Genomic DNA, 27,809 nt, shown 5'->3' with positions numbered 1-27,809 from the left:
CAGAGAACCATATAAATACAGGTCTCTGTCCGTCTTAATTTTTAGAATTAGTTTCACATCCACATAGAGCTAGTCTATGTCCAAATTTTAGATTAAACTTTTTCTCGGGCAGCTACTTAACGTGCTGTCCTCAAATTCTTATACACTTGCTTTATTGTAACAAATTATAACTTTAATTTAAATAAACTCTTGTATTAACATTGTGTCTTTATCTCACTTTTAAAACCCGTAATCTTTTCTCGACAACTTGATCCAACTGCAGATGTCAAGCACTCATTTATAAACGATGGTGAGAGATCACTACAAGAGGTATGATTATAAGATTACGCATAGAATTGACAACATTCCATAAAATAAATTTACGATTACGTCATCACTAAATACATTATAGTATTATAATAGGTAATTCAATAAGCAACCTCATCTAATCACTTCAGTTTTTTTTAATTAAAACTAAAATAATTGATTATCGAACATAATATAATAACAACAATAAAGGTATCCACCAATTTTCTAATAATTTGTGAATCCTGAATAAACGTAATTATCTGTTAATATAAATAATTAGGTCGTGTGTGTCTATGTGGTTAATTTTCTATTGTAATTTTGTACAATACACTCCTGTACAAATTTTTATATATTTGTAATTGTAACTTGTATAAAATCATATATGTACTTCATGAGTAAGAGGTATATTATTTTCAGAAATATTGCATTCTTGCCTATATGGCTTCGATAAAACTTATGTATTTGTTAAGAGAATTAACTAAACGCGTAATAGTGATTTTTAAAATATTATATCATTTATCATAATTATAATCCGTCTATTTTAGTGCTAAATGGAAATCAAACAAGGTTGATAAGAAAATTGTTAAGAAAATAGATGAGCCAAAAGAAAAATGTGCCATGCAATTTACAAATGAAGCGAAATTTCCAAACGTAAATGTAATTAATATACCAGAGAATTTGGAAAAAAAGCCAGTGAAGCTTACCTATTCAGCTCTGAACCGGGCAAAAAAAATATTGCAGCAGAGGTATGATTATAAGATAAAGCATAGAATTGACAACATTCCATAAAATAAATTTACGATTACGTAATCACTAAATATATTATAGTATTATAATAGGTAATTCAATAAGCAACCTCATCTAATCACTTCAGTTTTTTTTAATTAAAACTAAAATAATTGATTATCGAACATAATATAATAACAACAATAAAGGTATCCACCAATTTTCTAATAATTTGTGAATCCTGAATAAACGTAATTATCTGTTAATATAAATAATTAGGTCGTGTGTGTCTATGTGGTTAATTTTCTATTGTAATTTTGTACAATACACTCCTGTACAAAATTTTTATATATTTGTAATTGTAACTTGTATAAAATCATATTATGTACTTCATGAGTAAGAGGTATATTATTTTCAGAAATATTGCATTCTTGCCTATATGGCTTCGATAAAACTTATGTATTTGTTAAGAGAATTAACTAAACGCGTAATAGTGATTTTTAAAATATTATATCATTTATCATAATTATAATCCGTCTATTTTAGTGCTAAATGGAAATCAAACAAGGTTGATAAGAAAATTGTTAAGAAAATAGATGAGCCAAAAGAAAAATGTGCCATGCAATTTACAAATGAAGCGAAATTTCCAAACGTAAATGTAATTAATATACCAGAGAATTTGGAAAAAAAGCCAGTGAAGCTTACCTATTCAGCTCTGAACCGGGCAAAAAAAATATTGCAGCAGAGGTATGATTATAAGATAACGCATAGAATTGACAACATTCCATAAAATAAATTTACGATTACGTAATCACTAAATATATTATAGTATTATAATAGGTAATTCAATAAGCAACCTCATCTAATCACTTCAGTTTTTTTTAATTAAAACTAAAATAATTGATTATCGAACATAATATAATAACAACAATAAAGGTATCCACCAATTTTCTAATAATTTGTGAATCCTGAATAAACGTAATTATCTGTTAATATAAATAATTAGGTCGTGTGTGTCTATGTGGTTAATTTTCTATTGTAATTTTGTACAATACACTCCTGTACAAAATTTTTATATATTTGTAATTGTAACTTGTATAAAATCATATTATGTACTTCATGAGTAAGAGGTATATTATTTTCAGAAATATTGCATTCTTGCCTATATGGCTTCGATAAAACTTATGTATTGTTAAGAGAATTAACTAAACGCGTAATAGTGATTTTTAAAAATATATCATTTATCATAATTATAATCCGTCTATTTTAGTGCTAAATGGAAATCAAACAAGGTTGATAAGAAAATTGTTAAGAAAATAGATGAGCCAAAAGAAAAATGTGCCATGCAATTTACAAATGAAGCGAAATTTCCAAACGTAAATGTAATTAATATACCAGAGAATTTGGAAAAAAAGCCAGTGAAGCTTACCTATTCAGCTCTGAACCGGGCAAAAAAAATATTGCAGCAGAGGTATGATTATAAGATAAAGCATAGAATTGACAACATTCCATAAAATAAATTTACGATTACGTAATCACTAAATATATTATAGTATTATAATAGGTAATTCAATAAGCAACCTCATCTAATCACTTCAGTTTTTTTTAATTAAAACTAAAATAATTGATTATCGAACATAATATAATAACAACAATAAAGGTATCCACCAATTTTCTAATAATTTGTGAATCCTGAATAAACGTAATTATCTGTTAATATAAATAATTAGGTCGTGTGTGTCTATGTGGTTAATTTTCTATTGTATTTTTGTACAATACACTCCTGTACAAAATTATTATATATTTGTAATTGTAACTTGTATAAAATCATATTATGTACTTCATGAGTAAGAGGTATATTATTTTCAGAAATATTGCATTCTTGCCTATATGGCTTCGATAAAACTTATGTATTTGTTATGAGAATTAACTAAACGCGTAATAGTGATTTTTAAAATATTATATCATTTATCATAATTATAATCCGTCTTTTTTAGTGCTAAATGGAAATCAAACAAGGTTGATAAGAAAATTGTTAAGAAAATAGATGAACCAAAAGAAAAATGTGCCATGCCAGTTACAAATGAAGCGAAATTTCAAGCCGTAAATTTAATTAATATACCAGAGAATTAAGAAAAAATGCAGGTGAAGGCTAGATATGCAGCTCTGAACCGGAAAAAAAAAATATTGCAGCAGAGGTATGATTATAAGATAACGCATAGAATTGACAACATTCCATAAAATAAATAAAGTAAATAACATTTAATTCTACAATTATTTTGTTTTAGATTCTAAATGATGATGAATGTATTGATTTTACATTACTCCGATAATGTACTTTAAAAGAAGTTATTAATTTAACTCTCAAGGTTGAGTTAATTAGCAGAAGACATTTTTATTTTTTTTTTTTTAGATTTTGTTTTATAAATGCCGATAAAAAAAATGATCCGAAGCGCCTTACCAATTTTCTATTTTTAAAATTAAATATATCGAAATTGAATAGACAGATAATATTATGTCGATATTGTATTGTTTTTTTAATTAAAAATGTTTGAACACAACTAATACAATAGTTGTTCTTTTTACAGATGTTACAACATCGAATTTGACGTTGCCAGATCCTGAAAACGATCCCGAATCAATAAATGTATAAACTATAATTGTCTGATCAAATTACTTGATTTATAAGTTTTATTTTTTACGTAGAAATGCGAAGGAGAATCGTTTGAAGGATTATCAGTAGAGACCGAATATAATTCAATTTCAACATTTTCATCAGAACCCGGTAATATTGAACGTTTTACTTTTGTTAATCGATATGTAATTGTCACAGCATTTTTGGCATTCCTTAATTCTTATTCAGTTTATGTAGATATGTAAGCCAGGTATCCAATACATCCCAAAGGCAGTATTAAAAAAAAATATGTTTATATTTCCAAATTTGGCTAGTAAAACATTTTTTTTAACTTGTTAAGATAAGTTGATTTAGAAGAATTTGAGTTAAGTTTAAAGTTCAAAGTTTGATTTTTTTTTAAAACAATACCTATTTCTAATATATTTTCCAAAGACTAATAAAGAAATATAATAATTGTGTAATGAAAACACAAAAAAACGCGTCTTATTAAACGTTTAACTGGATAATCTGATAGTGTTATTATTGAGAGATTTTCAAATAATGTGGTCATTTAGTAAATTTTAGTAGGTACATTAAAATAAGCGAGCCATCAAAATATTATGTATGGTAAACTAAAATTAAAAGTACCTAAATTATTTATTTTTCAAAGACTATCAATTTTAAAACTTGTAATTTAATTGCCACCAATATGAAGATATTTGAAATATGAATCTATAATATTTTGATATTAAGACAAATTATTGTTGTCATTTACTACATTGTAGTATAAAATAAGTGACCTATTAAGATATGTATGGTAAACTAAATTTTTTTTTGCTATATTTATTATAGTATTAAATGTGACTAATGTTTAAATATATTATTTAAAATTATGTTTAATTATTCATATGCTCAAATTAGTTTAAAAAAAGTTGCTTCTGTATGAACAACATTATAAAATATAACTACAAGTCTTTTAAAATTTAGATAGATACAGGCATGTACTAATTGTTTATAACACTCGCAATACTTAAATTTATTTGCAACAAGTAATAATATTAGTTATTACTTAGGTATAAATGTATATTAAACATTTTTTTTTAATTGTATGTCCGAGAGTAGGCACAAAGACCTAGTTCCTAAGCCTATTTGGCAGAATTAAGTATCACTCCGTCCTCATATTTAACATGATTGATCATTTTAACTTACAGAACTTTGGTTCGTGCCAGAGGTTAAAAATAGATTCAATTGAACAACTAATTTTTTTTTTTTTTTTTTTTTTTGATCTTTAAAGCACGACAACTAAGGCCATTAGCTGTAATTATAGGTTTGTTTTTACTGTGGAGGACGGTACGGTTGTGGTTGGACTCATGTATATGTGGCAAGGTTTTTTACCACTACAATTCCCGGGTGGTCACCCATCCGGAAACTAGTGGAAGCGGCCGGAGCTTACTCTGAATCACATTGCGTGATTAATCGGAAGCACCGACCACACCAAGCCAAATATTAATGCAACATTACATGCGAACAGTGTTTAAACAAATTAGTAGAAAAAAATGAGACATTCATAAGATCAAAGTGATAGCTTTTGTATGAATGATTTTATAAAATATAGACTTTTAAAAGTTATACATTTTATAATTTTATTGACACAAACTAACAAAAAATCATAAATGAAAATAATTATTAAATAAATTGTTGAATTCTATGGAGCGATTGCCCGTGAATCGGGAATAAGGTAAATTAATGTCAAATATAATAGCAAATTTCAATATTTAGGTGCTGAAATTTGCTGAAAATAAAAATCAATTATCAAACTTTAAAATATCAATAAAAAAATATAATTTAGGTAATAAAAAAACTTATGTCACATTTATTTTGAAGTCTTAGACAGGTACAAATGTACAATGACATTTGGGCTAACTAAATATTTTGCTTTATTCTAATTAATTACCATACATTTTAATAAACTTTTGTCTTAAACTCAATGAAGAAAATAGATCATATGCAATAACAGTTTAAATTTAAATCAATAGGCTAAATAAAAATTAAATAACTGAATAAAACATATTAAACTATGATGAAAAAGTTAAATTGAAGTTTGAAATCTTAGACAGGTACAAATATACAATGACTAAGATTAATTAAACACTTTGGTTTATTTTAACTTATTAGTTTGTAGTTACCACACATATTATATTTCAATAAACTTCTCTTAATCTCAATGAAGAAAATATATCATATGCAATAACCGATTAAATTTGAATCAATAGGCAAATATCTATTTATCTATTTTTAAGATCAACGAATTCAATTGAGACTGAAGCTACCATGCATGACACGATCAAAACGATGCAGGAGCAATTGAATGCATTAACATTGAGGTTCAAAGACTGATCACTAAATACATTATAGTATTATAATAGGTAATTCAATAAGCAACCTCATCTAATCACTTCATTTTTTTTTAATTAAAAATAAAATAATGGATTATCGAACATAATATAATAACAACAATAAAGGTATCTACCAATTTTCTAATAATTTGTGAATCCTGAATTAACGTAATTATCTGTTAATATAAATAATTAGGTCGTGTGTGTCTATGTGGTTAATTTTCTATTGTAATTTTGTACAATACACTCCTGTACAAAATTATTATATATTTGTAATTGTAACTTGTATAAAATCATATTATGTACTTCATGAGTAAGAGGTATATTATTTTCAGAAATATTGCATTCTTGCCTATATGGCTTCGATAAAACTTATGTATTTGTTATGAGAATTAACTAAACGGGTAATAGTGATTTTTAAAATATTATATCATTTATCATAATTATAATCCGTCTATTTTAGTGCTTAATGGAAATCAAACAAGGTTGATAAGAAAATTGTTAAGAAAATAGATGAACCAAAAGAAAAATGTGCCATGCAAGTTACAAATGAAGCGAAATTTCAAACCGTAAATTTAATTAATATACCAGAGAATTAAGAAAAAATGCAGGTGAAGGCTAGATATGCAGCTCTGAACCGGAAAAAAAAAATATTGCAGCAGAGGTATGATTATAAGATAACGCATAGAATTGACAACATTCCATAAAATAAATAAAGTAAATAACATTTAATTCTACAATTATTTTGTTTTAGATTCTAAACGATGATGAATGTATTGATTTTACATTGCTCCGATAATGTACTTTAAAAGAAGTTATTAATTTAACTCTCAAGGTTGAGTTAATTAGCAGAAGACATTTTCTATTTTTTTTTTTTTTAGATTTTGTTTTATAAATGCCGATAAAAAAATATGATCCGAAGCGCCTTACCAATTTTCTATTTTTAAAATTAAATATATCGAAATTGAATAGACAGATAATATTATGTCGATATTGTATTGTTTTTTTAATTAAAAATGTTTGAACACAACTAATACAATATTTGTTCTTTTTACAGATGTTACAACATCGAATTTGACGTTGCCAGATCCTGAAAACGATCCCGAATCAATAAATGTATAAACTATGATTGTCTGATCAAATTACTTGATTTATAAGTTTTATTTTTTACGTAGGAATGCGAAGGAGAATCGTTTGAAGGATTATTAGTAGAGACCGAGTATAATTCAATTTCAACATTTTCATCAGAACCCGGTAATATTGAACGTTTTACTTTTGTTAATCGATATGTAATTGTCACAGCATTTTTGGCATTCCTTAATTCTTATTCAGTTTATGTAGATATGTATGCCAGGAATAAAATACATCCCAAAGGCAGTATTAAAAAAAAATATATTTATATTTCCAAATTTGGCTAGTAAAAAATTTTTTTTAACTTGTTAAGATAAGTTGATTTAGAAGAATTTGAGTTAAGTTTAAAGTTCAAAGTTTACAACATTCCATAAAATAAGTTTACGATTACGTCATCACTCAATACATTATAGTATTATAATAGGTAATTCAATAAGCAACCTCATCTAATCATTTCATTTTTTTTTAATTAAAAATAAAGTAATTGATTAGGTATCGAACATAATATAATAACAACAATAAAGGTATCTACCAATTTTCCAATAATTTGTGAATCCTGAATAAACGTAATTATCTGTTAATATAAATAATTAGGTCGTGTGTGTCTATGTGGTTAATTTTCTATTGTATTTTTGTACAATACACTCCTGTACAAAATTATTATATATTTGTAATTGTAACTTGTATAAAATCATATTATGTATTTCATGAGTAAGAGGTATATAATTTTCAGAAATATTGCATTCTTGCCTATATGGCTTCGATAAAACTTATGTATTTGTTATGAGAATTAACTAAACGCGTAATAGTGATTTTTAAAATATTATATCATTTATCATAATTATAATCCGTCTATTTTAGTGCTAAATCGAAGTCATACATAGTTGATAAGAAAATAGATGAACCAAAAGAAAAATGTGCCATGCCAGTTACAAATGAAGCGAAATTTCAAACCGTAAATTTAATTAATATACCAGAGTATTTAGAAAAAATGCAGGTGAAGGCTAGATATGCAGCTCTGAACCGGAAAAAAAAATATTGCAGCAGAGGTATGATTATAAGATAACGCATAGAATTGAGAACATTCCATAAAATAAATTTACGATTACGTCATCACTAAATACATTATAGTATTATAATAGGTAATTCAATAAGCAATCTCATCTAATCACTTCATTTTTTTTTAATTAAAAATAAAAGTATTTAAATTTAAATTTTTGAATTTTTTGAATGTACTTACAAACCGTATTTTCAAGTATTTATATGATTTACACCATTTAAGAAATAGGCTTTAGTAGTAGCAGGTAAATAATCAGGGTGGTCGTGAGGGGGCATTGCCCCCCTTAAAAATATTAAAAAGACATTGTTTTTATATAATATTATGCCCCCCCAAAAAAATTTACTTTGCCTCACTTCAAAATTTGTGATACTTCACAAATAATAATATTGATTGAAACTAATATGTTAATCAAAAAACTTAAACAATTTAATTTGTTAGTTAGCTGAAGGTGGTGTGAATTGTTAACCTAAAATTGAAGCCATTCACGTTCAAGTTCTTTATTTTTTATTTAAATAACTCGTTTATTTTTGTGTTCTTTAAAAAAATATTTCTCCCATATTTATCTTGTCATTCATTCAAATAACTGCTTTATAAATATTTAAATTAATTAATTTTAAAAGTTAAAAAAAAAGTTTCAAGTAGGTAGGTGATTAACTAATTTCTAATATTAAACCAAATAGAAAATAAAACGTAGTTACTAATATTGGTACCTATTCAATTAAATCACTACAATTTAGTTGAGTTATTAATTTATTAAACAATAGTTTAGTGAAACATACGTATTACGTATAAAAATAATATGACGATAAAAGATATTTCTGTTATGATTTAAAATCTACGCAAATACGTTAAAATTAAAAAAAAAGAAATAGAATAGTACATAATGTACAATAATTAATGTATGATTATAATATTAAAAATATATTAAATAAAAATAAATAACATATATCAATTTGTTGATCAACTTTCAATGTTTTTTATAGAGAGGGAGCATGTATGTCGTGTAGGAGACCAGCGACAATGAAAATCACTAACTCTTTTCCCATTTATTGTAATATGCCACCTAATTCAAACGAAAAAAATATTTTAAAAGTATTTTGTTTTAGCGAGAATGCTAAAAAAAGTATAAAAAAAAATCCTTTTTACCTATAAATTATTCATGTTTAATAGTAAAGTTTCGAGTAATTTACCAATATATAGATACACATAAAAACTTAATAGTGGTCCTTATAAACTAAATACGATATAGGTACTATCGAGGCAGTATTATACATAATATTATAATTTGTTTATCTGTGTAACTTAATAATAGTATGCACTCATGTGCTATAATGTATATTACTTAATAGAAAAACTAATTAAATTTTTCTTTTTTAATTTATCAAGTAAATTTTTTTTTTATGAACTTCATAACTTTGTCAAATTAATTGGCCATTGTAATTCTAAACTAAATACGAAATACGATATAGGTACTATCGAGGCAGTATTATACATAATATTATAATTTGTTTATCTGTGTAACTTAATAATAGTATGCACTCATGTGCTATAATGTATATTACTTAATAGAAAAACTAATTAAATTTTTCTTTTTTAATTTATCAAGTAAATTTTTTTTTTATGAACTTCATAACTTTGTCAAATTAATTGGCCATTGTAATTATTTAGTCCTTTTTAGTTACCTATCTTGATAAATAATACAAATAAAACAAAAAATGTTAATATTTTGATTTAGTAATTTTAAAGATACAAATTCATAATAATTGTGTAAAGCATTACAGTTAAATGTACAGTTCACAATAAATATTAAATAATAATAGTAGGTATGATGAGTTAATATAAAATACATAGGCACTTACTTGTGTTTGACAAAATTGAGCACAAACTAAGATAGTTAAGTAATAATTAATTAATAACTTATTATATTGTACTAATAATGTATATATAAATATTATTGCAACAATAGGATTTAGGTGATAATTAAAAAAAAAAAGCGGGCAAGTGGGTACCGTTCTGCTGTACATTAGGGGGTGGGGTTGACCTCGGACTAGGGTAGGTTAAATTTGAATGCAATGATAGGTATCATTGTATACGAAAAACGATTCTGAACGAAGATGATTGAGATGAAAAATTGTGCCTATGTATTCTTACAATTTTTTAATCACTATAAGAACAACATATGGGGAACTTTGTATAAAATTTTCAAGTATTTTGATAGGGCCAAAAAAATTTAATCGACACTTCAAAAAAAAATTCGCATAAAAATCGAAAATTTCAGTGGTCTATAAATAACCCCAAAAAAGTCAAAATTTTTTGAAAATTTAACTGTATATAGATAACACTAACATAAACCTTTGGTAAAAATTTCAAGTATTTACAGTGATTAGTTTTTGAATTACAACCATATAAAAAAATCGATTCTGTCGAAAACTGGATTTGCGTAAAAATTCCCGTTTTTCCGTCATTTTTTTTTTTGTTTTTCTCGATTTTTTTGAAAACTGTTGGAAAATGTTAACTTTTTACCTCTATAATGCACCAAGGATAGGTATTCACTTTTACATCGGAAACCACCCCTATGGTTTGAAATTGGAGCATTATTTCGACTAGTTATGCTGTACACAGACACAAAAAAAAAAAAAAAAACATACATTCAGTCAAACATCCGTTCAGAATCTAAAAAAATTATCTTGTTTTTAACTGAGTTAAGTTAATATTTTCATGAGCATATGATATGCACTTCGTATTATCCTGTCTTATGCAATCTTTCCTATTGTCGTATACGCCGATTACTCGGACGTATACCAAAATAAAGTTAAACACAAAATAACGCAAAATACTTTATTTGAAGTTTGAACACAACGTCCGGTGGTGATCGAGTCACACGATCACAACCACTGACTCCCTTTGCTGTCTTAGCCATCTCACTTATATATTACACTTACAATCGAATTACTATCGATTGTTCTACATTTTTCTATTACTACGTTAAATTTACAGTTTATAGACACTATGACACTATGATTATTATGTAATTATTATTTTAACCCGATTAGTAAATTATTAAACAAATTTATTTACATTTCTTATTATTATATCTTGCTTACTATGCTAACTGTAATATAAAGTTTACGGATACTGAATTGCACAATTGTTATTTTAACCTATTTGTGTGAATAATTAAGTATTGCTTAACTTATTGAATTTTACTGTTTTACTTATTATCTATAGTTTTTCTTAACTTATTTCTTACGTACTAACATCTCTTATAAAATATTCATACATATAATACAACACTATATATTGGCAAAAACTTAACTATATACACACAATTTGATGTGAAAGCTAAATTTAAATCGAATTGTACAATAATAATCTTTAAAACACCATATAATATTTTTTATCGTCATAATAAACCATTCATTTCAGCAGCGAAGGAGTAAAAACCCCAAAACCAATGAACACTTATAAGCAAAAAGAAAGTTTTTTGAAAAATGTGCCAATTTGTACATCCATGCATAACTTTCCTGTGCCAACAACGGTGGTGCCAAAAAAGAAGAAGGAACAGTTAGAATACGAATTAGATCGTTTGAAAAATGATTACAAAAAGTATAAATTCATATTAATAATAACAATATTATTTCATAAAATACATTTATGATTAAGTGATCAAGGTGACTGTATTGTACACAATGTAATTCACTAAGCATGTTCACCTAGACAACTATCCTAGATCACTCATTAATTTATTATCTTTTAGCTGAAGCCGCAAAAATGATAATCAGAATTGCACAATGAAAGGACTTTGTAAAATTCGTATTTCAATGAAAAGCTTATACAAAGACTTGTAATGAGTTTATAAAAAATAAGATTTTTTTTTTTTTTTTGTTGATTACAATTGGTTACACTATATTGCTAATGGAATTGTGATTGATGAAAACTGTATTATAAAAAGATATTATAGATAAGTTATTATCACGCCAGGTATTATAATAATTAAAGTTTCATTATTCTAAATTGTATTATTTTAATATTTAATACTTATCTGTTTAAATGTTGGCAAGTTATTATGTTACCATAACGTAAAAATATTACAATAACGCCTTAAAACTTAAAAAAAAAATTAAAACGTTTTTTTGTAAAGAGTATCTAGAAACAACTATTTTTAGGCGATTTAATCAATAACAATGCATTGAATTTAAATGTAACCCCTACCGACAATATAATATTTTTAACACTAAAACTGCACACGTGTAAAACCGTGTAGGTATTTAGTATAAGCAGCTAGTATATAATATTTATTGATATTTATTGATCCATATAGGTAATATAACTAACCATTTGTTCTTAACAATTTTGATAATTAAAAACTATGGTTTTAATAAAAGGTTCCTCATAGTTGTTCTTTCAACAATTTAAAATTATTGAAAATATAATAAAAAAATAATTTTCAAATTTACTTACAGATTTAGACATTTTCGCAATGAATCATAAAGATTGTAGTCTGCATCACCAACCCCTCCATTCCTGAAAATAATTGTATTATTTATTTTATAATTATTTCTAATTATTTTAAACATATTTCATTATACAGTAGTTTGTTTTGAGTAGATATAAATTACCATAGAACAGTTATTTTATATTTTAACTATTTCATCGTATTTTCCTATGCATGGCTGGATGCTTATAATAGAAAAATGTAATTATAGCTACTAAATTTTGAGTTTACGATAAATAAAATAGCAATGTAAGTACATGGATAACTGGAGATACTAGAATAATAATAAAAATGTACGCTAAAAGATTGGTTAACATTTGAAAAAAATATATGTACCTACCACTCAATCCTGTCTGGCGCCAGACCAAATTTTGAAGTGAGGCAAAGTAAATTTTTTTGGGGGGGGGGCATAATATTATATAAAAACAATGTCTTTTTAATATTTTTAATATTTTTAAGGGGGGCAACGCCCCCTCTCGACCACCCTGGTTATTTACCTGCTACTACTAAAGCCTATTTCTTAAATGGTGTAAATCATATAAATACTTGAAAATACGGTTTGTAAGTACATTCAAAAAATTCAAAAATTTAAATTTAAATACTTTTATTTTTAATTAAAAAAAAATGAAGTGATTAGATGAGATTGCTTATTGAATTACCTATTATAATACTATAATGTATTTAGTGATGACGTAATCGTAAATTTATTTTATGGAATGTTCTCAATTCTATGCGTTATCTTATAATCATACCTCTGCTGCAATATTTTTTTTTTCCGGTTCAGAGCTGCATATCTAGCCTTCACCTGCATTTTTTCTAAATCCTCTGGTATATTAATTATATTTACGGTTTGAAATTTCGCTTCATTTGTAACTGGCATGGCACATTTTTCTTTTGGTTCATCTATTTTCTTATCAACCGTGTATGATTTCGATTTAGCACTAAAATAGACGGATTATAATTATGATAAATGATATAATATTAATATAATAATAAAATAATAAATAAATAATATTAATATAATAATATTTTTATAATATAATATTTTAAAAATCACTATTACGCGTTTAGTTAATTCTCATAACAAATACATAAGTTTTATCGAAGCCATATAGGCAAGAATGCAGGATTTCTGAAAATAATATACCTCTTACTCATGAAGTACATAATATGATTTTATACAAGTTACAATAGAAAATTAACCACATAGACACACACGACCTAATTATTTATTTGTTAATACTCATGTACACGTTATACGTAGTGTGTGTATTTATCGAGCGAGACTTGTGCATATTAGTTAATATAATATTATTTTGTGATGTTAATAAATTTTTCTTCATACTTTAAAATACTTTGTATATTTAATTTAATAATTATATACCTAAGTATAAAAATATGTTGTCTTGTTGGTTTGTACGTTAACTTATAATTGAATTATGAGCATTTTCAAATATTTAATATCTTTCATACTCATAACTCACTTAAAAAATAAAACATGGTGAAAACCCAACTAGACAATACAGATAATGTTCTTACCTAAAAGTTTGATAATACGTCAATTCACTCTAATACCAAAACCAAAAGCACACTATTGAAACTGGGGAACGAAAATTAACTTTGTCTTATGAGTGTGTACGATGGAAGCAACACACGTGGGTGCAACGTCCTCTAAATAATATATTAAATTTTACACATAACAAACCAATTCAAATATATGAAATATATTATTAACTGTATCATAATGTCAAGTTGCTATGTTAATTAAATGAATATCTTCAGTTACCTAACCTAGTCTTAAAAAGCTGAAGATTACGTTGTAAAATCTTCAGTTTTTCACTTAAATAGATCAAAAATATGTTCAAAGTAAAAATTATGTTTATATTATTGTACTCAGCATTTGTTACGATTGTTATTCACATAATACATTTTATATGGATCTTATAAAAAACAATTTTATATATTATATTTATTAGTCAATTTTTTGTACTTTTTTGTAAAACAACTATTTATTACCTATCGTTTATCTAGAGTCAGTATTACAATGAAAATTTAAGAATTTGACATAATACTTATGAGAGCCTATTCAATAACATCATAGCTTAGGTATTTACTAATATAATCATACATGCTACCGTAGTCGACGTGTATTTTGTCATTTTCAATAATTATATGATAATAAAGTAATAATAATGTAAATTTATGTTATATTATACTGGGTACTAAAACAATAAAATATTTATACATCCTTTTTTATCGTCTTAGAAACAATTATTTAAACATTATTAGTTGATATTTTTCAATAAAATTATAACAATTATTATCCGTTCTTACTAATTTGGTATTTATTTCGTGAAAAATAATCTATTTTATATTTACGATATTAAATCAAAATAAAATGGGTTACGCAATTAATGTAGAACATCTGATTCAAATGGCTATTGATGCCAAAAATGTGAGTATTTGTTTAATTGCATATGAATATTATATATAATTATCAATGTAAATTTCAGAAACATATAAACCACTATTTCTTAATTCGACTTTTGGAAGTGATTGTGCGCCACACAAATTTAAATAAATTTAACGTTGATTTTACCGGAAGTGACCAAAACCGTGCTCAGGTATTTTACATTACAATACATATTTATATATATATATTCTATAATATCGATTATACTAAATCCTGGTACTTGTAAGCTACTAATAATTATAATATTTTAAATATTATAAATAACTAATAATTGAAAGGGCGTTAATACTGGAATTCATGACACTTTAACAATACCACTGAACGATGATTTTGAAGTGACGATTGATGAAGAATATGATGGAGTTTTACGTATTGAACGACCACGATCTACATTAAAAAGAAAAGCTCGTCAATGCCTAAAGCACGAAGACTTTGAAGAATCTGGAGTAAGTGCAGACAAATTTTTATAAATTGATCGTTTATTAGTCCCAAATCGGGATGAGTGATCATTTCCGCATATTATAATATATTTTATAGTTTTTAAAGCCATTTTAAGGATTTTTATCGTTAAAATGTATGTTTATACATTAAACATAATATTAATAACTCAAAAACTATACATATTCAAACTTTGATTTAAGTACAACAGAATTTTAAAAAAAAACTCATACAGGTACTTACTAATATAAAGTAAGAAAGATGGATGTTATTTGAAAAAATAACTTTAATCTGAGTTATTTTTATTATTAAAATTTAAAAAATGATAAAGTGTATCACGAATAACATAATTTAGAAGTAGTTATCTGGTCGCGATCTAAGTTGACCTATTAATGAATTTAAAAATAATTTAATATAACCGTTTATATTATTATGTATTCATAAGAACTTCAATAATTGTTTAGATGTTGGAGATGAATGGAGAATATGATGATAACCCAACTGTTTCAATTCTAACTCTCTCAACACAGCAAGAAGTCACCGAAAATGCTGAAGTTAGTATAGTTATATGAAATATGATATTAGATAAGTCTATTTCGAATAACATTTTATATATTCTTTATAGTCTGAATTTGCCCCTGTTAAATTTAGAATTACCCACTGTACCTCGCGGGAAGTTTAGCTGGTTTAATCTCCAATAATATTCTATTATTAATATTTGAGGATGCACTTGGGAAATTCAATAGGTATCAAAAAATATTTATAATATAAGAGCTATACATAGATATATACAACGGGTATCGAAATGTTGGCTAACCTAACGATATTTAGATTTGAGTAAAATCAGTTCAATTGTAATCATAGATTGTAGACAAATATGGACTATAGTTAGGTTAGGTAAATACATGATTTAAGAGACTATAGTGAGTAAATTTAAAAACAAAAAATAACAATTTCGACAAAGGATGGCAGGGTTTCAATCTTTTTATACACCTCTACTGCGTACACCACTATCGAGTTTTTTATAGGTACATTTATCTACGTTTACCCTTTATGTCCCTTTATCTATTGGTTATTACCTTAATTAAGGGTATTTTAATTTATTTATTTTTAATAAAAATGATCATTACTATAAACTGGTTAAATTAGAAAAAAATAAAAACAAAAATAAATTACTGCTGTGATTTGTTACGAAATTTGACTTTAAACTTCTAACTTGTTCAAGCCCTTATTTAAACTTGGAATTAATTGGATACAACAATTATTAATATATTATTTATGATACGTTTTGGATATTTTGATTTATTTCCGGTAAAGTCATTTTACACAGTAAACAACAACATACTTTTTTATGATGAAAAACATTTTGAATCGTATTAAAATAGTTGTCATAATTATTTAATAATAAAAATTAAAACATTATATAAAACAAAAAAAAAAAATTACATTTTACTCTAAAAAATAAAAAAAACGTCTGTTAAATGTTTGTTTGGAAACATTTTATATTTCATAGAAGTAATAATTTATCACATAATTTTTAGTCTAAAAAGTATGTTTTTACTCTTTTAAAAAAAGTTTTCATGTACAATTCAAATATGAGAAATCGTATTTAATTTTATGTCCTTTTGGCATTAATAATGATTTACATTTGTGCGTTATTTTTAACTAGAGATAATAAAAGAGATAGAGGAGGAAAAACCACCATTTAATGTGAACAAATTTTTAGAAGAACAAAAGGAAAAAGCGGGCAAGTGAGTACCGCTCTGCTGTACATTAGGTGCCGTATGGATCATTATTATATATTATAGGAGTGTTAAATTTGAATCCAATGATAGTTATCATTGTATACGAAAAACGATTCTGAACGAAGATGATTTGTCAGCCTAGGATATAATTTCTAGTGGTTGGTGAAAAAGGTGGTTTATGTTTTAATGGCCTGAATACAACAAAATTTAAGTTCTTTTATAATAATTGTAAGTTAAACTTATGAAAAACCTTGTATTAAATTTTCAACTATTAGCTACTTATACAAAAATTTTTATGAAATAGACCTACAAAATAATTTGCAAATATTCATGGTTTTGACGAATTTTTGTCAATATTTGAACTTCAAATGCTAATAAAAAAAAATTGTGCCTATGTATTCTTATAATTTTTTTATCACTATAATAATAACTTATGAGCAACTTTGCATTAAATTTTCAAGTATTTTGATAGGGCCAAAAAGATTTTATCGACACATAAAAAAACAATTTTCAGAAAAATTGAAAATTTCAGTTGTCTATAAATAGCTCAAAAAAAGTCAAAATATTTTGAATATTAAATCACGTATAGAAAACGCGAATCTTAATAACTGGTAAAATTTTCAAGTATCTACGACTTATGCTTTTTGAATAATAACAAATATTTAAAATCGTTTGAGGATAAATCGTTATCGTTACGCTATTTCGTTAAAATTTAAAATTCAAACGCACTTAAAATTTTTCCTATAATGATGCTTCGAATTTTCTCTATAGATACTTGAAGGTAAACTTATGGAAAACTTAGTGTTGTATTTTTAATCCTTAGTTATAAACACAAAAAATTTTATGATTTTTCAACTTCAAATATTTCGCAAATATTCATAATTTTGACGAAGTTTCGTCAAAATTTGAACTTCAAATGCTAATAAAAAAAAATTGTGCCTATGTATTCTTATAATTTTTTAATCACTATAAGAATAACATATGTGGAACTTTGTATAAAATTTTCAAGTATTTTGATAGGGCCAAAAAAATTTTATCGACACTTCAAAAAAAAATTTTCAGAAAAGTTGAAAATTTCAGTTGTCTATTAATAGCTCAAAAAAACTCAAAATATTTTGAAAATTAAATCATGTAAAGAAAATGCCAATCTAAATAACTGGTAAAATTTTCAAGTATCTACGACTTATACTTTTTGAATAATAACAAATATCAAAAATCGTTTGAGGCTAAACCGTTATTTAACGCGGTTTTGTAAAAATTTAAATTTCAAACACTCATAAAAATTTTTTGTCTGAATCCGGTAGAGTTTTTTTTACAGATATTTGAAGAAAAATGTATGGAGAACCTTGTACCAAATTTTCAAAACTTAGTTATAAAAGAAAAAAATTTTATGATTTTTCAACTTCAAAATTACTTGCAAATTTTAGCGTTTTCGACAGATTTCGTAAAAATTTGAACTATAAACGCTTATAAAAAAAAATTGTGACTAACGATTTTTAATTTTTTTTAACTACAATAAAAACAACTCATAAGGAACCTTGTATTAAATTTTCAAAACTTTTTGGTCATCCAAAAATTTTTTATCGACACTTAAAAAAAAATTTCTCAAAAAAAACGAAAATTTCAGTGATCTATAAATAACTCAAAAAAAGTCAAAATTTTTTGAAAATTTAACTATATACAGATACTACTGACATTAACATTTGGTAAAAATTTCAAGTATTTTCAGTGATTAGTTTTTGAATTACAACAATAAAAAAAAATCGATTTGGTCGAAAACTGGTTTTGCGTAAAAATTCCCGTTTTTCCGTCATTTTTTTTTTTGTTTTTCTCGATTTTTTTGAAAACTGTTGGAAAATGTTAACTTTTTACCTCTATAATGCACCAAGGATATTCACTTTTACATCGGAAACCACCCCCATAGTTTGAAATTGGAGCATTATTTCGACTAGTTATGCTGTACACAGACACAAAAAAAAAACATACATCATTGTAAAATCAATACATTCTTCACTCCGTTCAGAATCTAATATTATATTTATAAGTATGTTAAAAAAAAAAACTAATTGATATTCGTTATAGTCATATACCAATTAATGAAAATGTTTTTCAGTAACGATCGAAATGTAATTGAAGAAATTATGGAACATCTATTAAATGAAAATAAAAATCTTTGTTGCGCTATGCAAAAATTTAAAAAAAGCATAAAAGATATTGTAAATTATATTCTTTTTAAATCTACTGCACAAAATGTTCGAAAATAAAAAAATAATTATTTTACTTTCAGCCTAATGATAATTATAATGATTATGAAAACGAAGAAATTGACATAGAACAAAAATTCATAAACTCAGACATTGATTCACTGTTTACAGTTAAAAAACGTAAATTCGATGTAAGTCATACAGTAGAAATTACTTAATTAATATGGTCAAAATTCGAAAATAATATTCTTAAGGGGATTGGAAGCGTTGATTTTCTGTCTTTGTCTTACACACGTGGAATATAGGAAAAATAGCTATACGCGCCTGACAAAAATTAAGGTAGGTACTTCTAGTTGTTCGATTTAAAATATGTAAAGATAATTGAATTGGCATACAAGTTTACTTTGCATCAGTTGAAGTATATTTTTAATATTTTCAATATATATTTAATAATAAAAATTGACAAATTTATTAAATTTAAAATATTTATTCTCATCAAAATATTTATTTTAAACAATAAAACAATCGATAAAGTGCTTCGACCGATGCAAAGTAAACTTGTATACCAATTCAATCATCTTTACCATTTGAATATGCCGTAGTCACGATAGACATAGGTAGCTTATAATTATAAATAATAATGAAATATGAAATAGATCTTACCTTTTTATTCACATCGGCCATAGTATTCGAAAATGTAATTGTTTATGCGATTATTTAATCGTAATAACTAAGAACTATAGGTAATGACGATTCAAAACACTTTAAAGTTTAAATAAAACAATTAAACAAATCGACGTCGTAGTTTACAGTTTTATTCGCACCAGTTAAGACTAACCACAGTTTAACGTAATAAAATATAAAACAAATATTAAGTAATTAGGTAAAATGATGGTGGAGACAGCGAAAAACCAAGACTGCGAGAGTCAGAGTGGCAACTGGCAAGACCCATAGACAACACTATTAAAAATGGCGAGACCGCGGACTATACATAGAGTAATACTATATGTATAGTATATTACTCTATGGGACTATAGGATAGCATCACGAACTACTACTACTATGTAGTAGTTCGTGGATAGCATCATTGAATATAAAGTCAATGGATAGCATGCAATGACACTATGACAAGTATGACAGAATAATATGACGATGCCGCCCGCCAGTCACTGAGAGCCGCTGTATTCCATGAATTACGTGTGTACTAATATTTATTTTTAGATATAAAGGTCCCCACACACTGCAGCGGTGGCGGTAAAATTCTATTGTCTCGGCGGTGGCGGTAAAATTGTGTCCAGACTTATCTTAACGCTACCGCCACCGCCACCGCTATCGCTGCAGTGTGTGGGCACCTTAATACGATCAAAAATTACCCATCGTTATCGGATCGGCTGGAACTCGTGTTTTTCTGAAATATTCCCGTGACAATATAGGGAAGCCGGAAGCATTCAAGCATTATACATATTATACTAAGCAACGTTTTTATAAAACCATAAATTTAGGTCTGCGGGGAATGTTTCAATGTAATGTTTACATTGGAACTTAAAATGTATAGAACTCATGTTTTTCTGGAACATTACAAATACTTTCAGTGAATGTACCATTCTTATGTTAAAATTGGAACTTAAAATGTATATTCCTGTAATGTTTGTAACAGTTTTTTGCACGGTAGGTATGTATCTTGTACCTATGTAAATGATACTGATATTTTTAAATTAAAATACGTCATATTCTTATATAATATACATGTAACCTGTTCAGTGTTCACTGTTCAATATTAAAGTTACTATTTAATGTAGTTATTAGTTGATAGTATTCGATATTGTCCTGGATAGGGTAATAAAAGGCACACTCATCACTCATCATCAGTACCATGGCGTCGCGTCGGTGACAAAATTGATCAATATCGCGATACAACTTATAATATACGACAACTAATTGCCACATTAGTAATTAGTTCTAGTATCAAATTGTTAAATGTTTTTATATGTTTCAATAAAATTAATATTATTCTGCTTATTTTTTTTTTTACTTCAAATTAATAACTAGCGACTAGCCAAAACAATACTTACAAGTAAATTGAGTTTATATAGTGAAGTGGACCAATGGTATTCATAGGTACCACGAAAATTAAAATAATTGTTATTCAAGTGTAAGGTGTATAGGCAGGGGCGGCTCGTCAGGGGAGACTTTGAGACTGAGTCTCCCCCTTAAAAAAACCCAGTTACTTGTAAATAATAATTAATTAAAATAATAATGCATAAAAATATTTTTATTCGAATTGAAAATATAATATTATATAATTTATATCATTTTCTTTGTTTATTATTATAAATTGAAAGCAACTAAGTCTAAAACCTTTAAATAGTTATTTTAATAGAAATGCTATTTTAGTTTTATCGATGACGGCGACGGTCGCCGTTACAGTGAAACTGCCGCCGGACAGTTTCAATCATAACAATATGTAAAATGGTACGGCCGGTTTGATGGAGGGCCGGAGGGGGCAGGGAGAATAAGTTGCGTATTATAGACCCTATTGAGACTGGGTTCACGACAAATGACAATAATTGCCGTACCGCGCGCCGTTCTTAGTCGCTGTCATAATTTAATGCATTTTTATGATTTAATAACTAACACGTTTACTACAGGGTTTTATACTATCTTCTATTTGATATTTGTTATATTTCTAATTATTTTAAAAATGCAAAAAGACAATATAATAGACATATTATTAACTAGTGGTTTTAATACTTTAACTTACGAACAAAAAAATCAAATTAAACTTAAAAATATTAACTAAATATGTAATACTATAATATTATTAGATTTTCAATAACAGGGTTTTTCTTGTTCGTTGTTGTACGAAGTTTATGTTAAATAATTTTAAGTCTCCCCAGAATATTAACTCACGAGCCGCTACTGTGTATAGGTACTATAATGGTGTACACTGTACACATAATATTATAAAATTTCCATTTCCAATATTTTACACATACCAGTTATCATATAATATTGTAGTCTTTAATGTCTAATGATCATTAAATTATTATTATTAAATATTAACACTTATAAATGTACATTTATTAATTTGTTCTTATAATGTTCGGTAATTAATTTGGTCTCAAATTGAGGCAATATAAAAAAATAAAAATTGGATGTTTTGATCTTGTACTCAGACTTACTATTTTTGATGCTCGAATGATATGTCTGTGTTTATTATACAATAAATTGATACATACTTTGTAAATTCGTATACATACTATATTTTAATATGACACGCAAAATGGCAATGTGTTGCGTAAATAGGTAGCCTAAGTACAGAATAAAAACAAGTGAGTAGTGCACCAAATGGATTTATGTATTGAAATTTACTTGCCATTTCCAAACATGAAACAAGTCGTGTATTTGTAGCCAAACAATTTGTATATTTCGTGACTTCGTGTGGACCGTGGACTATCTGAATTTTTGGCAGAGCAGCGGTACGCCGGTACCAACAGGTATATCTAAAAAGTTCAAGGTCCATCTAAAAAATATAGTAACGAAAAAAAAAAATAGTATTCTAATTTCGATTTCCTGTTAACCTATGTACATATTATATTATTGTAAAAAGCAAATAGTTTGTAGTTTTGTACGACGGGTGATGAGATATTGTTTTTAAATATGTATACAATTATTATTATAATTTTAGGACGTGATGTACAATAAAATATTATTATAACAAGTAGTTTTTGTGTTATATATAAGTATTAAAAATGTCGGTGAATGAAGTGGAGAGGTACGAGGATACCTTGCAAATGTTGGTTTACTACTCCGTTATAATTGTTTTAAAAAATATTGTTTTATTTCGACCAGAAATTATTAACATTTTTTTTCGAAATCATTAATAGATTTTAAAATAATGAGTGTTATTCGAAAATAGAAATGTGTAGCTTATTTTAATAGTTAATGTCAGTAAATACAAATAATTGAATCGACTAATGACAATATTTTGGTTATACAAAATATTATGCTTTAAAGTTTAAAGTTTAAAGGTATAGTTGCTGTTTACCAATTTATACAATATTTTAACTTATGTGTGTACTTATAATTAATACTTGTCACGTAGCACAAATAACAGAAATAATAATAAGAGAAAGACAAACGAATCAAGCAACAAGTGTATATAATATTATCGAACGTTTGGTTTTAATAATGATATTAATAATAGTAAACACAAACAAAAGTAATAACAGAGAAACAGACGCTTTTGTTTTTAATAATAATAAACTAATGTGCGACGGCACAGTCCACACACGTCAGTATCCCGACGGGACAAAGTCGACGTAGACAAATTAAGGGGCCGTCGTACCGGCAAAAATACTGTACAAAAACATGCCAATTTTGTTCCAATAATACGGCTTACTGAATGGTTTTAGAGCAAAATACCTTAATTAAAAGTTGTAGAGGAGAGTTATATCGGGTGACGTATAAAATTCGATTTTTGATATTTTAATTTTTTATACCATTATTCGCAAGTAAAAAAATGAAAAAAACAGAACGCAAAATGGTTTTATCAATTTTGAGAATGAAATATCAAAATCGAATCTTATACGTCACCCAATATAACTCTCCTCTACAACTTTTAATTAAGGTATTTTGCTCTAAAACCATTCAGTAAGCCGTATTATTGGAACAAAATTGGTATGTTTTATAGTAAAAAAATTGTAATTACGGCCGTCATGTGCTGCTCTGCTAAGTATAGCGGCAGCGTTCGAAACAATGTTCATATTACCACCCCGCGCGCGACTGCAGCCGTACCGCACCATAGTTCAAAACTGGTTTTTATATCGCAGTTTATAAATAATTGTTGTTATTGTAATTATTGTTACGATAACAATAATGTTGGTGACCGAATAATATAATATATCGATACCGATATCGAATTTTATATTTCGTGTACTATTATTTTGCACGCCGCGTAGTGGTAGGTATTATATATCTCACGTCATCATTATTATAATTTGTACAATAAAAGTACGATTTGAATAATTATTTTTTTAAACTTGAATAAAATTTGATGATTTGTTAATTTTTTTAACGCTGAACCACATTATGAAAAAAAATTATTAAATTTAAAACGATATAACAAAAACAACCTTAGGTAATAGGTACCTACAATCTGCACGGTTACATATGAATAAATAATAGCCTGTTGAATAAAGTAACAAACGTAATCAATGTACTTACGATATAATTCGATAACTATAGTCTAAATAATAAGTGATTTAAATCTCTAATTATATTAATTATTTACATAAATCAGTCAAACACTGTATATATTTTAATTAGTAGGTACGTCTATTACAGATTATTAATTATTTATTAAATTTAATAAAAATAAACAAACGAATTGAAGCCAATTCAAAATATGACAAACTAGTTGACACCAATATAAATTTATTTTTTATTAAATTATTAAATAATTAAATAATAAATAATATTTTCAATACATTTTTTCTCATTTTTAATAAAAAATGTTAATCAGTACAAATTTCACCTATTATTAATAATTGAAAAAATGTTAACAGGAATATCAATGATGAATATTGTTTTATATTTTCCTATAATTTAATTATTCTTCTCGTAAGTCGTAATAGGTATAAGATAGATAATATATAGGTAAATAATAAATTTGTTAAAAAAAATAATTTTAAATACGTAGATTCAATCAAAATCTGAAATATTATAAATATTTGACTCTTATGCACAATATGTACAAACATATTTTGATACATGTACAATAAGCAAACATAATCAAACACAAAAGACGTAATATTAGTTGGTAGATATAGATATAGATATAGATAGATTTACCTATATATTATAGATATTATAATAGTAATTGTCATTTTTGATTTCTATCATTTTAAAATGATAAAAACATGACAAAACAATAATTAAAATAATTTTTATAATATCGGAATAATTATGTAAGGAAAAAACAAAATTTAAATGTTTTAACACTTTATTTTTTACATTATAATTTATAATATATATGTATAAATAATAATAAATAGGTATATGATATATTAGTACCTTTAGGTACCTAAAATCATATAATTACTACAAATTAAATATTAAATTATAATCAATTGAATATTACTATACAAATATACAATTACAAACCTAATTATTAATCGTATAAATAATAGAGGTATTAAAAAGTATAATATATTAACTAATTATTAATTCACAAAAATCATAATTTAAATTTCTAAAACTTATATTTAACAGATATACAGATATACACTTAAAAATAAAATATGTATAGAATATAATATGTATTTTTAAAAATATATACAACTATACTATTATACATATGCGAATAATTTAATTTACATATATAATTAAAGTGTATTATTAATTTGATATTTTCATAATAACCTAAATTTATTTTAAGTTTTTTATTATGTATTTGATCCGTCGCTAAATTTATATTTTCTAAAGTTTTTTTTTTTTTTTTATACAATTGTACTTAAGTATAATAATATAACAGCTATTATCGTAATCAAATATTTATTTGTATATACAAATTCATAGGTTTTTTCTAATGTAAGTGAATTTAATAATTTTTCTTGTTGATCTAATTTTGCGTTTATTTTATCGAAAGACTCTTTATCAAATTTTTAATTTTTAATTTCATCTAAATGAATGGGTTTCGGATATAGTCGATTAACTGCAATATTACAGCACGAATCATTTAAAGGCTTAACTGTAAAGGCTGTGTTACAAATGACGATTCTAATATTTGTTCTGTTATTATAACGCCCATAGCCGTTTGAGCAAGACAACCAGCTTTCAGGAATAATTTACCAGAACTTTTTAATGTTAGCCTACGAATAAAAGATCGTTTATGACAAATTATCGTGATTACAGTAGGCTTTTCACATACAAAGTACCAATTATTTTTGAAAATGATGGGTACCATAACTCTTTTTTAAATTCAGTGATATAAGTATCACATTGGGTAGGTTTGGCTATAGAATTTTTTATATTTCTGTTACACAAGTAGGATCAGTAACACTATTGTGTATGATTTCATTAAAACCACAAACAAAAGTATTAGCAACTTTTACACAGTTATTAATATTTGACCAAATAAAATATTTTGTCACCAAATCGTCTGTTATTAAGTACATTGGATTTTCAGTTATATGTATAAATTGTCCTAATTCATTGATTGGAACGTATATCGGTAGAATATAATATAATTTGAAAATGTCGATGGTACATAATGGAATTTTTATTGAAAATATTAATCTATCGTTCATTGGGTGAAGGTCTATGAGTAATATTTTGTATATTTCTTGTATATTATCTTCATTAAATTTTACAGGGAATTTTAAATTTTCCGGTAGGATATTTTCCATTCGTTTTATTTCTGACAAAAACTGATCTGGTGTAATTATGAAAACATCTAATTTATTCATTTGAACGTTTGAAATTATTCTTTGTAACCTCGTTACAAATATATCTAATTCATTAATATTATTTTCAATCAGGGATATTAATTTTAAAATAATAATTTGTTTATTTTCGTCTGCTAATTGAATATCTATGGTGTTAAAAGTTTTTTCAATTTTTTTCATATTTTTATCAGTAGAATATTTCGGCGTTGTCATTACTTTTTTAAAAATAAAATATGTATATAATAATAATAATAACAACAAATCTCGATATATTATGTTTTTTAAATAATCAAATGTAATGTTATTTTAAAGGCGACGGTGATTCAAGTGTCAGTAAAAGATTGACAGAAACAAGACCTTATGGACCTAATTTTATTATTGAAAAAATTGAATGCCGAAATCACTTATTAAGAAATTATGGTACAAAGTTAGCGGCAATTGGTAAAAACACAAATATCCAATACATCTCAGAAAACATATATTAAATAATGTGAAGAGATTTAGAACTGCTATTACGAAAGCTATTGATTATCGTAATACATTAAATCAACAAAGCAAATATCAAAAAATTTCAGGTAATTTACTATTAATATTTATTTATCAATAACGAACAATTAAATAATTGTAATTATAATACGATTACATATTACGATTAGGTTTACGCAAAGATATATCAAATAGTTTTTGTCATATTTTGGGTAATCATGAGCAATGTGAAGAATATTTTTGCAAAGGTAAAAAATTAAATGAAGTAAACCTATACGAAGATGCGGAAAAATGTGGTCTTTACA

General features: G+C 25.7%; 1 protein-coding gene across 29 annotated transcripts; it reads left to right on the top strand.

The window, feature by feature from the left end:
• Positions 1 to 696: 696 nt before the first annotated feature.
• On the top strand, positions 697 to 27,809 carry LOC126548837 (uncharacterized). 29 transcript variants are annotated; one of them, XR_007604550.1, is made up of 16 exons: positions 697 to 1,034; positions 1,561 to 1,761; positions 2,285 to 2,485; positions 3,012 to 3,212; positions 3,303 to 3,383; positions 3,603 to 3,661; positions 3,721 to 3,799; positions 5,929 to 6,054; positions 6,360 to 6,428; positions 6,488 to 6,688; positions 6,779 to 6,824; positions 6,906 to 7,019; positions 7,082 to 7,140; positions 7,200 to 7,278; positions 8,017 to 8,204; positions 11,645 to 12,660. XR_007604550.1 is itself a non-coding variant. In XM_050202079.1 (7 exons), exons 1-5 carry the CDS (start codon positions 15,109 to 15,111, stop codon positions 17,294 to 17,296), a joined length of 432 nt encoding a protein of 143 aa, XP_050058036.1. In that variant the 5' UTR covers positions 14,711 to 15,108; the 3' UTR covers positions 17,297 to 17,372; positions 19,480 to 19,582; positions 19,654 to 21,669. The 29 variants fall into 29 exon arrangements, 4 of the variants coding, with proteins under 4 accessions (XP_050058034.1, XP_050058035.1, XP_050058036.1 ...); XR_007604548.1 differs by lacking the exons at positions 8,017 to 8,204; positions 11,645 to 12,660 and adding exons at positions 15,224 to 15,334; positions 15,462 to 15,471 and having other exon boundaries at positions 6,779 to 7,019; XR_007604543.1 differs by lacking the exon at positions 6,906 to 7,019 and having other exon boundaries at positions 6,779 to 6,859; positions 11,645 to 12,659.

Source organism: Aphis gossypii, chromosome 2, assembly GCF_020184175.1.
Source record: "Aphis gossypii isolate Hap1 chromosome 2, ASM2018417v2, whole genome shotgun sequence".
In the NCBI taxonomy this organism is placed as follows: Eukaryota; Metazoa; Arthropoda; class Insecta; order Hemiptera; family Aphididae; genus Aphis; species Aphis gossypii.
The sequence above is the reverse complement of the archived record's forward strand: the minus strand, read 5'-3'. Positions and strand labels throughout refer to the sequence as shown.